The 13549-nt window shown below is 56.4% G+C and overlaps 3 protein-coding genes across 3 annotated transcripts; 1 reads left to right on the forward strand and 2 right to left on the reverse strand.

Annotated features, from left to right (window-relative positions):
* Positions 1-70: 70 nt before the first annotated feature.
* GUITHDRAFT_117458 (hypothetical protein) lies at positions 71-1047 on the reverse strand (the record flags this gene model as incomplete). The annotated part of the gene is made up of 3 exons (XM_005823272.1): positions 71-564; positions 666-942; positions 988-1047. 3 exons carry the CDS (start codon positions 1045-1047, stop codon positions 71-73), a joined length of 831 nt encoding a protein of 276 aa, XP_005823329.1.
* A 1942-nt stretch (positions 1048-2989) lies between these two features.
* GUITHDRAFT_155260 (hypothetical protein) lies at positions 2990-3739 on the forward strand. The gene is made up of 3 exons (XM_005823273.1): positions 2990-3335; positions 3386-3503; positions 3551-3739. Exons 1-3 carry the CDS (start codon positions 3271-3273, stop codon positions 3614-3616), a joined length of 249 nt encoding a protein of 82 aa, XP_005823330.1. The 5' UTR covers positions 2990-3270; the 3' UTR covers positions 3617-3739.
* A 1544-nt stretch (positions 3740-5283) lies between these two features.
* GUITHDRAFT_155261 (hypothetical protein) lies at positions 5284-10828 on the reverse strand. The gene is made up of 13 exons (XM_005823274.1): positions 8762-10828; positions 7808-8602; positions 6793-7760; positions 6693-6749; positions 6309-6406; positions 6150-6258; positions 6014-6107; positions 5913-5973; positions 5806-5867; positions 5712-5761; positions 5630-5665; positions 5481-5570; positions 5284-5437 (listed from the first exon to the last, which is right to left on the reverse strand). Exons 1-3 carry the CDS (start codon positions 10805-10807, stop codon positions 7035-7037), a joined length of 3567 nt encoding a protein of 1188 aa, XP_005823331.1. The 5' UTR covers positions 10808-10828; the 3' UTR covers positions 5284-5437; positions 5481-5570; positions 5630-5665; positions 5712-5761; positions 5806-5867; positions 5913-5973; positions 6014-6107; positions 6150-6258; positions 6309-6406; positions 6693-6749; positions 6793-7034.
* Positions 10829-13549: the final 2721 nt, after the last annotated feature.

Raw genomic sequence — 13549 nt, forward strand, 5'->3', positions numbered from 1 at the left:
CTCTTTGAAGTTGGGAGGGGGGCTCCTCCTCCAGTCGCAGTGCGGAGATCTGCCCAGCGGGTGCCTCTCGTCAACTCCCCTCTTGCTCTATAGCAGAGGGCTCGTCGCAGATCTCTACCCATATGCTGCTGAACAGATTGTCTTCGCTGTGTTCCGTCCCCTCAGCCTCCTTCTCCTCCCCCGCCGGCTCCGCCGTGAAATCCGCCCGTGCTGACAGCCCCACCCCCCTCACTATCTCACTCCCATGCTCCACCTTCATCATCTTCAGCGGGGGCTCCGCGCGCTCGAGAGCTTCCCCCAGCTGCTCCTGAGAAGAGGTGGACAGCGAGCTTGGAGAGAGCCGATCCCTCTTCTGCGCGTCGCTCTTCTTGCTGCAGCTGTGGACCAGCGTCTCCCACTGGTCATGGAACGTCTTGCTGACCGTCATAAACTTGTCAAGCGCGCACTGCCCAGCGAAGGGGATGGAGCTCGACTTGATCGCCTGCCAGCTTGCCTCCAGCTGGGCAGCGTCGTCCGGGTCGTCCGGGTTCCTCCACCTCCTCTCGGCGAAGTAGTGCCGAACCTCTGCCATCGTCCAAGTCAGCCAGAAGGACCGAGCGAGGGACAGAGGGAGAGAGGAGGGAGGGACGGAGGGACGGAGGGAGGGCAAAGCATTGTTCACAGACCGTTGGTTTTTGCTGGCGCTGCTGGCTCTTGATCATCCTTGGGGTAAGTGATGATGTTTGACCTCCTATCCCTCACCTTCTTGAAGTTGTTCCTCTCCAAGACCTTGTTGAGCTCTACCTCCGTCAGCCCCAGCCTCCCGATGAAGGGGTCGTCGTTCCTCACGGCCGACGGGCAGCACTGCTGCAGCGCTGCAAAGATGCTCAACTTCCCTGTACGAGCAATGAAGTGATGCCGGGTATGCTCATAGCTCACTTCCTTGCCGTGAGGGACGGTGACCTGAGACTGCTTCAGCACCTCACATACTCTGTCTCATCATGCTACCGCTTCAGCAAACTTGAGCGCAAGCCTCTTGTTCTCTTCTGAGCCAGCTGGTCGCACCATCGTCTCTTTGTCATCTTTCTTTGACGTCCAACATCTCTCCCGAGCTTCTGAGATCAAACTATCAGTTGAGTTCTCAGCAACCTCGTCACTGGAAGTAGTGTGCTGGTTAGATGTAAGTGAGATATGATGTCAACAGCGCTTGCTTTGTTTTTGTTGGTTTGTAGTATGTTCGAAGATGTTTACAGGTTGTGTTTCATGATTCCGATCTCGTCCCTGTGTACCTATTTCACAGCTCAAAGCTATCGTTGTTTGTTCTGATGATCTCATTGCAACATGTATACCTATTCATGGCTTCCATTCTTCATCTCCCCGACCCCGCCACCTTAGTCAACATTACACCTCAAATTCCGCTGCTGCAACTTCATCTTTGATCGCTGCCGTTGAAGGCCGCAGCTATGGCTCCACTACTTTATATCACGAGCATCTTCCTCCTCTGCTGTTGTTGTAACTCATCACTCCAACTACTCGCATGCTCTTCCTCCTCTTCCTCCTCTTCCTCCTCTTCCTCCTCTTCCTCTATCCGACGGCATGTCCCGCTGAGTCAAGTTCAAGGTTGACTCTATCTACCCACCCCCGCTACCAAAAAATCACCCTACCCTTTTGATCTTTTAACACTTTCATGTGTGGCCGATAATTTTTTGCTCAACTTAATACGGTACTAGATTCTGTTGTATAACTTATTTAAACTTCGAAATCACTCGTTTTCCCATAGTTGATCGCTAAATTCCGTACCATGACCCCTCCTGAGTAGAACTTGGGCCCCCGACTTGAAGTGCAGCCTACCGGTGGGACCAGGCTACTGGGCAACTTTACTGACCTCGAGTACCAGGCAGCCTGAGCCTTGGAGAAGAGAGATTTCTCGAGTCAGGTGTTAACCTGAAACGCGTAGGGTCCGACGGTCCGTCAACCATCCGCCGGATGAATCAGTAGTGGCTGCTCATTGGCTGAGTCAGTTCTCACGGAACATTTGGGACCCCTCGGGGGGGTCCGTTCGAAAATTTCCGTGAGGGGGTAGTCAGGGCTTGATACGGTTCCGACGCCCAAAAAAAAGCCTACGGTCGCCGATACCGTACCCGGTCGTCTACTGAGGGGGGCCCGGGCCCGGCCCGTGTACGGTTTCAACACTGGCACAGGCTCAGTGCAGTGCCGCCCGGCGCCGCCGGGCGGGGGGCCAGGGGCCCGCCGGGGGACTGAGGGGGGGGGGCACTGGCCGCTGCGGCCACGACGGCACGGTGACTCTGGCTTGCCCGACCCTGAGTAGTGACAGTGACTCGGACCGTACTCAGTGACTACCGTACGGTATCATAGTATCATGATCGGCCCAGTGACCCACGGTGTCGGATCGGACGGGGGCCCCCGGCGGCCGGGGCCGCCCGGCCCGGACCCGGGGCGGGGCTGCGGTACGGTCACTCAGCGGTCCGGGCCGGCCCGGGGGGGGGCCCGGGGCTCCGGCGACTCAGACTCCGACGGGGCATCGGCCCGTGCCCTGAGTCACTGACCGTACTCCGTACTACCGCCGATGATGGTCGGCGGCGTGCCAGTCAGATAGTCCGATCTGTGACACGGTCTGGAAGGCCCGCAGTCACCGTGACATCCTAGCATCTTGTTGCCGAAACTTGCCAGCCTGGGCTACTAGGCTAAGGTCGATGTCACGTGATATCTGCACAAGTCACAGGCTAACAAACTTGTGCTCGTGGGCTGGCCGCAGCGGCTCACTGAGTCACAGTTTCGGTCGGATTGCCGCAGTGCGCCGCGCCGCGCAGCAGCCGGCGCGGCGGCGCCCCCGGGCCGCGTGTTCTCAGTACTGATCTTTAACTTAACTTTGAGTAAAGTGAAAGTATGGCCCGAGGCTGGCACCACTGGGCCCGCCGGGTACTGCGGTACGGTACCGGCGGGGGGCACTGAGCCCGCCCAGGCACTAGGCTCCGCCCGGGGTCGGATTGCAGTTATGCAGTTGCGCGGCTGTAGTCCCGCAGAGATGAGCGGACCGTCCACGACTACGCGAAGCTGGAGGAGCCTCAGAGGACGAAGCCAAGGGTGAGACAACTTCGGCTGGCAACTAAAGGAAGCGAACGAGTCGCCGTCAGCCTGACCCTCCTGCATGATGGCAGTGGCTGAGACGAGCCTACTCCAAGTTGCTCTAGCCCGCAGCGTACATGAGTTCTAGTCCGAGGCTCCTTCCCTGTGCTGCTAGTTTGTCTGTATCTTGTTAATCCGCCGGGCATGCCCAAGTCATCTGTGAAGAGGAGCAATCATGTGTGGCCGAACAGCTCCTTCTCCGAGGACAGGTTGCCTTCACTCCAGCTCCTTGGGCAGCTCTGACCTGCCTTTCTCGCAGCTCTGACTCTCTCCCCAGCGTCAGTGAGAAGTGGAAGAGTCCAGCTCGGAGCTCGGACTCGCCCTGGAAGCATCGCAAGTCCAGCATGCAGCACAGCAACATCCTGCCGCCACTGACGGTAGTTGACGACGAAGAGATAGTAGCGATGTTGATGGCAACAAGCAGGACGGAGGCTTCTTTGCAGTCTTCAACAAATCACCTCCGTTGCAGCATGGAGTCCAGCGCAAGTAGAGCAAACAAGAGCAGGGGAGGGCAGGGGGTCTGAGACGTGCCCTAGGTCAGCATTCAACTTCAACTCGCTCGCTATCGAGCTGGAGTCGGAGTACCACGAGCTTGACCTGAGAGACACCGGGGAGCATTCCACGTGGAATATAGTTTCCCGAGCTATCAAGTGTTTGGGTAGCTCCTCTAGTGTGCGAATATCCCACATGACATGCCTTGCCTGCCTCAAGATTTCCTTCATAGGATCGCCGAAAAGCCCGGCCCGCTTCAGAACATTCTTGTAATCATCCACAAGCACGTGAAGGAGGCTATCTTTGCTCCTGTTCGTACACACGTGACGTCGCGTATTGGAGTGTTTGATGCTCCTGCCAGGGCTCGGACGACAGCGAACAGACCGAGGCGACGACGATCACTTACCTCGAGCTCTGTAACAAGCTGAGGGTGCGATGATTTTGTCATCAGTGTTGTTGGAAGGATGAAGTCCTTTGTAGGCAGACAACCAGGACTTGTTCGAAGAGAGGAGCTCGCTCACAAAGAAGCTCTCGCACTTCAGCCTGTCCTCGGTCCACAAGCAGAACCCAAAGGCGGCGCCCGCCATCTCGCTCTCAATGTCGAAACTCGATGTCGAGGACGTTTCTCAAGGATCAGGGTCGCACCCGCAAAGGTCTGCTCGGCCGGGGCGGGAGGGACTAGACTGACGACGGACTTTCAGGCTGACGATGGTTGAGGGGAGGACAGGGAGCTCTGAAGGAGGCGCTTCGTCCTCCCTTGACAACCAGTTTGTGCTGGAAAACCTGGTCAAGGAGAAGGAGAAGCTGGAGGCAGAGCTGCAGGTCCCAGCTGGCTGTCCACCTCCTCCATGGCTCACGCGTGCTCTGGTGCAGGCCAGACAGTTGCAGATGCACACGTTGGAGTACGAGCTTGAAGCTCATTGCCAGAAGTACGATCAGCTCATGAAAGAGTCCACGGAGCTGTCAGTGCTGAGCTTGTGCTGAGCTTGTTCGTCACTCTCATGACAGGAAAGGAGCCTTCTTGCGCCTGAAAGACGAACATCTCAACCTGCAAGATGAGTCGAAGCAGCTGGAGAACGAGAAAGAAAGATTGTTCGACTCCATTCAAACCATGGTGAAGTCTCCCGAGCTGACCTTGCGGGCTGACCGGTGTCAAGGTTCCCAAAGCCGACCTGCAAAAGATGAAGGAGGTCAGCTGCTGCTGGGTGCAGCATCACATTCGGTGACAGTTTCCTGCAGGACTACGAGATGGAGCTGGACAAGATAAGAGCATCTCAGGGCTCCTCGGCCCCCCAGGAGATTCCCCACCACCTCACTCCTCGTCCCGAGTGGAAGCGAGCAGGCGAGGGCCCGTGTTGGAGGAGAGGTCAGCTGACGGCGCGTGCAGGGATGGCGAAGCAAGTGCTCCTGGACTGTGGGGTGCAGCCTCAGTCCGACTCTTCATCAGCTGTGGGACAGACGAGCATGTCAGGTTTGACTCTGAAGTTCTGGCAGGCGGTGGACAAGGTGATCAAGGGATACCTCAAGATCCTCGAGAAGAAGTTCGCGAGGGACCCGTCGCTCGAGCTCATCCGACAGGACTCTGCCAAGCTGACGCATGGCTTCAAGGAAGAGCGGCGATGTCGAATGTGACTGTCTTGACTCTGGTGTCCAGTTGGAGATAAACGACAAGTTCATTGAGTGCTTGGGGGACAGCCCGGAAGTCCCGATCTTCCTCAGGTGCGAGCTTGTTCTGCCCTGCTCGTCTCAGTGCGCGCAGGTACAACGGACAAGTGAGAAACATGCGGATGAGAAAACGAGATGCTGAGAAGGCGATCAGGCAGGGGATGGCTTGAGCGTTGAGGGAGCTGACGTGCTTTCAGGGACATATGGCAGTCGAAGATCAAGTCCGAGGAGCGCAAGCAGGCTAAGGACAGAGCGTCTCTGGAGAACTACCTCCACAACTACTCCATGTGAGGGCCTTGTGCTGTTCTGACGTGCCCGACAAGTTTGACTCACGGGATTGACGCAGGGAGAAATTTCTTGGCAAGTCGCAGAAAGCAGCAGAGTAATTAGTTGAGGAGTTTCTTGCCAAAATCTCACCTGCTGTCAAGGTGGTGCTACAACCTCATAGTATGTCTACAGTTCAACTCGCATGACACGGGTGATGCCAGTGTTGTTGTGCGCTTTCTCACTTAAACTTCTCAGATTGTGCGCTCTTCCTCAAGATCCTTCTGGGAGATCTTGCAGAGGATGTTTACTTGGACGAGGTGTGTCTGTTGTCTGTGATGTAGGTTCTGGTGACAACCCTGCAGCGTAAGCAGATTGACTCTTGCATTCACCTTGCACACGTTGTTGATCATGACGATCATGATGGTACGAAGAGACTTCAAGTCGTCTCATGACCCGCCTGCAGGCGTGAAGACGGGGATGGCGAGCAAGGAAAAGTTCCTCATTGCCATTCAGAACTTCTTCCACAAGTCATACGATCAGATGCTCCAGCTCAAAAGGTCTTCCGCTCCTCCTCTCTGTCGAGTCTGACGCGCCTCCAGGGCCCTCGATCTGGCGTATGGGGAGGAGAAGACGTTTGCCTATGGCAACCTGTTCCAGGACGACTCCAACTTCTCGCAGAACGAGTTTGCGGAGGAGTTTCGATCTCAGGTGCGGGGTAGAGCCCCTCGACTCGTAGGGGCTGAGTTGCTTTCCTTCAGACCATTCAGGAGCGCGAGCAGCACATGGAAGAGCTGAGAGGCATGGTAGAGTCCATCTCTGACGCCAGCAGCCGTCGAATGTCGATCGAAGAGTTCAGGTACCCGCCCCCTGCTGCTGGTGCTGGTGCTGGTGCTGGTGCTGGTGCTGGTGCTGGTGCTGGTGCTGGTGCTGGTGCTGGTGCTGGTGCTGGTGCTGGTGCTGGTGCTGGTGCTGGTGCTGGTGCTGGTGCTGGTGCTGGTGCTGGTGCTGGTGCTGGTGCTGGTGCTGGTGCTCCTTACCCCATTGCTGCTGCAACTCCTTACCCCATTGCTGGTGCTGGTGCTGGTGCTGCTCCTCCTCCTCCCTCTCCCTCTCCAACGCCTCTCTTACTGCTCGTCCTGCAGTAGCAGGATGCGTCTTCTTGACCCGGTCAAGTCGGAGGAGGACGTGGAGATCTACGTGTAAGGAGGAGGAGCCGTCAGTGGCGACTTGACTTGGGAGCAGGCGGCGAGGATGCAACTGCCCGTTCCCCAAGAGCCTTCCTGAGGAGGAGGACGCAGACTTTTTCCTACGCAACCTCCTGCACGGGGTCTGCAAGCCAGGGAAGCTGAAACAAGTTTCTGTACAGGACATGACGGAGGAGCTGCGAAGTTCGGGAACTTTATTCGCAGAAAACAATCAACACAAGCAAGCAGGGGAGCACTAACGCACGAGGAGAAGGGAGCATGGAAGCGAGTCAGCCGCGTCTACCAGTAGTCGACGGGCTTGGCGGAGGCTCCATGCCGAGACATGTCGCTGGAAGTGATTTGAACGTCGAGGAGAGAGGCAGACTTGTCGGTCGCCCACTCGCGTTCGACCTCAGCCGCACTGATGGGAGCAGCGGTCGTCGCGATCCTCAGCTGGCTCTGAGACCTTGAGATGTCGAAGGGCAGAAGGGGGAAGGAGGCGACGCGCTTGGCCATGGCATGGAAGAAGACGAGGAAAGCGACGTACCTCTCGAGCGACGCGAACCTGTTCTCGTACATGATCTCTACAAGGTTCGTCTTGCCCAGCAAATCTAGCAGCTGCCCGCTCGCCTTGTCAAGCGCTCGGTCGAAGACCGTCGGCCCTGCAGCCTCGGCGAGGTTGTGTGAGGACTCGTCTCCTCCCTGTCCGCGCTTGAAGATCCGCCCAATGGTCTTGTCCAGCACGCCCCCATGGTGCTGGTCCGAATGAACCAGGTTGGCGCCAACGTGCGCCACTCGGCCATGGGAGGAGAGCGACTCGGCGTCGTTCCTCCTCGAGCTCAGGTCACTGTGCCTGCTCTTGTCGTGCCTGCTTCTGTCGTGCTTGCTGTTGTCATTGCTATAGAAGACTGGGGCGCTTGCGTCAGACGTCTTGTGAACTCCGATGTCGGCCTCTGCCGCCGCCCACTCGGTGAGGGACTGGAACTTGCTCCTGAGCCTGTTGATGTCATTGGGAGCCATCTCCTGCAAGGGGGTCAGGAAGGAGGAGGAGGAGAGTCGACAGCAATCACCTGGAGGTAGGAGGAGCCGATGGGCTCAAGATTCTCTCCCTGGGCGAAGCTCTTGTTGTCGAAGTGATCGGCGTAGCTCGTCTGAGCTGACAGCATGTTCTTGTTGAGCTCCTTGATCGTTGCCATCCTCGACATGGGCTCGTTCTCGTCCACCCCTGCCAGCGACTCGCAGAGGAAGTGGGGCCGGAGAGTCTCGAGGGTAATGTTGCCGTCTCCGAGCATGGTGTTGCGGAACGGGTTGTGCCCGACGGTGATGATCTCGGGAGGTGAGAGGAGGTGAACAATCGCCTTCGCCTGCTGCATCGCCATCATCACCCAGCTCTCTGCCTTGGTCTGCGAGAACAGCCTTCCGTCTGGACGCCCCACTGCCAGCAGGACCCCACGAGCCACCCGGTGCGTGAAGCGATGGACAAGGTGATCGACGGCGTTGGCTCCATGGACGTCGATGGAGGCGATTGAGTAGCTGAGGGAGAAGAGCTTGGAGACGTAGCTTTCCAGCAGCTGATGCACGTAGGGGACGTCCCCGATGACCAGAGTCCTCTTGCCCAGCCTCGCAAACTGCTCCCTCCCCTGGAGAAGGCGGAGGATCATCGAGAAGAAGAGAGGAAGGAAGCTGTAGAGGAGCGAGTCGAAGGCGAGGAGGAGGTACTTGAGCCACTCAGGCCCCGTGTCATGGGTCACCCCTCGCATGATGCCGGTGAAGATAGGGTAGCCCGAGACCACCGTCCCGAAGATGTACATGGCGCTAAGACACCAGGAGTACGGCCCCTCCAGCACGTGCAAGGCCCAGAAGCGTCCCTGGAGCAGGACGTGAGGAGAGTGAGGAGAGAGTTGAGGAGAGAGATGGAGAAGGCGAACACTGGAAGAAAGAACGAGAGCAAGGAATGCAGGTAGAGGGAGCAAAAAAGGAGGACAAGGAGGGGAGAACAGGAAGAAGAGAGGATTAAATGAATTTACCTTGCGAACGAGTTTCTCGTGGGTAGCAGAAGGCATCTTGCCGCCATTGAGGTCGCAGCCAAGGATGTTTGGTATCGCCTTCACGCAGCAATCTCTGTTCAGCCGGTAGAGGTCCTTCACGTCCTCCTTTCTGAATCGATTCCCCGCCGCTTTGATGAACTGGACGTCCTCGTCGCAAACCACATGCTCTGCCAGGTACAGCAGCAGCTCGGTTAGCACGTGATGCGCTGCTACAGTAGACACTGTCAGCGCTTCCGAAGGCCTCCATCCCGCGTACGTCGTCCACACCCTCCCTGTCCATGGAGCGCCGATGTAGGCGTGCTGTCCTACAGCCGCCGACATCTTGGAGTCCACGGAGCCCGTGAGCACGAAGACTCGGTCGCCGCAGACTTTGCGAAGAGCATGGGTGGCGTGTAGGGTAGGGAAAGTCTGACCAGAGTGCGAGATAGACACGACGATAGTCTCCTTGAGCGACATGGTGGTAGAGCAGAAGGCAAAACCTGACATGGGAGCCTCCCCGCGGGTGTTGGAGAGTACTCCGATGATCTTGTTGGAGGACATGGGGATGACGCGGAGGGTCGGGAAGAGCGACTGGAGGTCGGAGGCGAACTGCTCACCGAGCCACAGGGAGGCCTCTGCTCCTGTGACGAGCACATCGATCATCAGCCTCTTGGCATCGTCGCCTTTGCACTGCTCCTTGTCGAGGACCTTCTGGCGGATCATCTTGAAGAAGTGGCGGGACGTAGTGCGGTTCTTGCCATTCTGCTCGCTAAACTCCTTCCTCAGGAAGCTGAGGATGGGTGGGATGTCGGCAAGGTCCGCAGCTACCTTGTCCTTGGCCTGACTTGCGTCCCTGCTCAGCGACGGGCCATCTCCTCCGACTCCGACCAGGGAGAGGAGGGTCTCAGGCGCGATGAACTTCTCCTTGGGCATGAATCCTTGCTCCTTCTGCCGATGCACACGAAGGAAGAGGTTATTCTGCATGGAGAAAGGGGAGAACCGCCCAAAGTTGGGAGACGACTCTCCAAACTGCACCTGCATCCTTCCTGAGGCACACCAGGCTGCCTCCTGCGCCATCCTGTCCTGAGTGTTGGTGCAGATAGCGATCTCGATCACTTCCCCTCCATCTTCGTCCAAGTCGTGGCGATGCGTACACTTGGGGACCATGTTTGACTGGCCGCCCTGACTTTCTATGTCTCTCCCTCCTCCTCCTCTTCCTCCTCCCGACACGAGGCCGATCGGGACCATCTGAGCCGAAGCCTCTGAGCCCCAGAGCACAACTCCGAGGTCCTCGTTGAACGAGACGCTCATGGCCTGCCCGCGGGAGGCGATGGCGACGACGTTGGGGTCGAGCGTACAGCATGCGGTGATGCCGAACGATCCGTGGGCGCAAGAGAGGAACTTGTCAAGGGCAGTGAAGATGTCGTTCTCCAGGAAGTAGCATATTGAGTGCTGCGCTAGGAGCTCGCAGGTGCCGCAGCGATTGCGCAGCTCTCCCCCGATATCATACCAGGCCTTGGCCAGCACGGCAATCAGGTCTTTTACCTGCCTGCTGTCCTGGAGCACGGAAGAGGCAGGAACGCCTGTCACGTGCTGCTGGAAGATATTCTCAGCTATGGCAGTGATCTGATTCAGCAAGCTCTCCTCCAGGAGCATCTCCCCGTTGAGCGTGTGCTGGAAGGATGGCTGCACGCTCGTCTGGTACGCCAGCCGGATGGAGTGTTTCCATATCCCCTGCGTCCTCAGCAGCTCCATCATCCCTGCTACCTTGACGCTGTCACATGAAGCTATGGTCTTGTGCATATTCAACACGTTCTGCAGCCACCGCCCAAGGTCCTTCTGCGTCCGCAGGCTGTCAAACAGCTCCCAATAGTCAAAGTCCCCGTTGTGCGTCACGTACACCTCGTAGTTCTCGTCTGTCGCTTCCCACCCTTGACCCCCCACTCGCCATACGCGAACGGTCTGCGGGCCGCTGAACCTGTGGGGGTGACTCTCGTTGAGTCGAGGAGCACTGGAGGTAGCAAAGCGCGTGTGCCCAAGGAACATCCTGCAGACCGCCTTCTTGTATTGGCTGCTCTTCATGATCCTGTTTCTGCAAAGATAGAAGCAGCAGAAGAAGGCGCGAAAGAGGGAGGCGAAGAAACCGTAGATGGCGTTCACAACGAACCCAAGGCGGAAGCGAAACAGGAGGCCGCTCGCTAGATCTGCTCGCTTGCTCGGGACGTACCGAGTCCGATGCCCCGTCCCGTTGCTGAGTACCGTAACCAGTCCTCCGGCCTGCCCTCCACGAGCAGCGGTAGCCCCAGCCATGGCTCGGAGAGTCCGGGAGAAGTCAACAACACTCTTCTGTGCGGCCTCTATAATGAGCATCCCAAAGTTCCCGCAGTGAAAGCTGTCCCATCCCTTGACCCCAAGGTGCAGCCAGTCTGATGCGAGCGCCCCTGTTGCTATCGCCATGGTTCCCGCAACGTTCAGAGTTCCCAGCAGCTCCCCGCTCTGGTATGAGACAGCAGCGACCGAGGCGAGGGAGCAGGACGCCAGCAACCCCGCCAGCTCGATCATCTTCCTCTTTTGCTCGCAGGGGCTTGCCTGTACCTTGACATGCGGCTCTTCTGCCTCCTTCGGCCATCTTGCAAACGGCGCAAGGCAAACCAACCAGCTCGTCAAGGGCACGTGAAAGAGAGATCCTTGCCGGCTGCTGACCTTGCAGCCTAGCACCCATGCGGCGAGCACGTGGGCGCTCTCATGGATCAACACAGACGCAACCATGACGCATCTGAGATAGAAGCCAACCAACATCGAGAGAAAGAACGTGTCGACAAGTTGATCCAAGCCATGACAGAGTGAGTATGATATCATCATTACTATGGGGACCCAGCTCGGTAGCACTGCAACGACGCAAAGAAGGGGCATGGAAGGAGAGGATAGAGGAGAGAAGGAAGAGGAGCAACAAAAAGACACAAATGTCAATATCTGCGAATCTGCATACAATGAGAATTCACCTGTTACTGTAGCGAGCAAGTGAAGCACTGCCATTCTTGCAACATGAACTTTGCTCTCTTCTCCCACCATTTGTCCTTGCAGACACTCTGGCAGCTTGCTTGAAAACCACTCGCCAAGCATTTTCCTGTGTCGACATATCATCAGAACAAGAGCGTGTCTACAAGCAGGGATGCACAATGATGGAGAAACGATCCCTCAAGGGCAAGCTAAGGTGTGAAGGAATCATTAGAAGTATAGCGTAAGACAGTGGGTACAAACTACGCTCGAGGCGTTGAGCATTACGCGGGACTAAACAAACAACACAGCGAGAATGAAACTGGTGAAAGAAGAGTTCCCATAAGGAGAGCGAGGAGGGGAACGGGGAGGAGGATGAGACGGCAGCGGCGGCAGTAGCGGCGGCAGCAGTGGGAGTGAGAGCAGGACGACGGCAGGAGGTGTATGTTCGATGGCAAGGTAGAGGAAACATGGGGGCGGATAGGGCAAGGAACTCCATTAAATTGGGGGTGGTGCCATTTTAAGGGGAGGGGGTCCCTGTTCGGGTGCTGTCCTTTGGTTTACAGGGGTGTAGGGGTACGATGCAGAAGTCAAAAGGGGGTAGTATGTATCACGGGTAGCCTGTCACGAGCTCATCGTAACACATCGTTGGTGATAGGTGTAGATAGTTGGGGGTGGAGGTATTTCACTGTGTAACAGGAGATCATATCGCTATGGTATTGAACTCGAATAGATGATTTTGACCACATACTAGGTTATGGTTGGAACATAGAAACATTTTCCAAGATTGCTCCAAAGGACGGGGTAGGGGTATTCAAAACAGGTGTCCATTATCAAGTGCCAGAATCAGCAAGGGTGTGAGAGTAAAGGGTGGGGTACTAGTACCCTATCATCCTTGCCGATCAACAAATTTCTATGAAAGAGGGGGGTACTGATGGTGCTACACCGGTACCATGGTCAGTTGGTCCCTTGCAACTATCCATTTATACAATAAATATTAAATAACAACGTTTCGAATACACGGCCTCACGGATATCTAAATTTAGAAGAACTTTTCATCCACGGGTACGTAGACGGGGGCGGGGCTAATGTTTTCCTAGAATGGGGGGTTCTGGTCCTCATCGAGGTTGCAAAGTCGACCAGGGTGGTTATACATAGAAAAACGTTCAAATGCAGCTAAGGAAATACTGAGACTTCTTCACGATGTCTGTAACAAGGAGGTGTACAAACATGTGTAGGTGGTAGGGGGTAGACAAACTTGTAAATGTTTAAAAGTGTTTTACAATGCCCCATGGGGAATAATCGGTGGGTGCTACGAGCTTGTCAGAGGGGTACTTGATGGGGAGGGTAGTGTATCGGAAGATTTCCGCAGGCGATCGATTCAGCAGGTACAGCTGACACAACAGAAGTTGGCGGGAGGAACGCCAGCTAGGGGGCCCTGAAAGGGTAGGGATGAAAGGGTCTGAATTTTCTATAAGGGTCTACCACATGATTATCAAGCCTTTGATATCAAGCCTTTGATAGAAGAAAAATGAGCGGACAATCATTCAACCGTCGTCAAACGGCTAGCCCCCCTACCAATGACTACCGTGTTATTAGTACCTACTCTATCCTCAAAGTTAAGTTAAAAATCCGATCATTCCACTCAAGGTTGTGGCAGCCCGACCCGGCACGCTGGTAGTCGCGCAAAAAACGGGCCCCGGCGGGGGACAGCCCGAGGTGAGCTTGCCTCAGAGACGAATAAGCCGCCAAATGGTTGCCGGTCGGAGCAGCACGGCTTGCGCATCAGCT

The sequence above is a fragment of the Guillardia theta genome, assembly GCF_000315625.1.
Source record: "Guillardia theta CCMP2712 unplaced genomic scaffold GUITHscaffold_111, whole genome shotgun sequence".
Lineage (NCBI taxonomy): Eukaryota > Cryptophyceae > Pyrenomonadales > Geminigeraceae > Guillardia > Guillardia theta.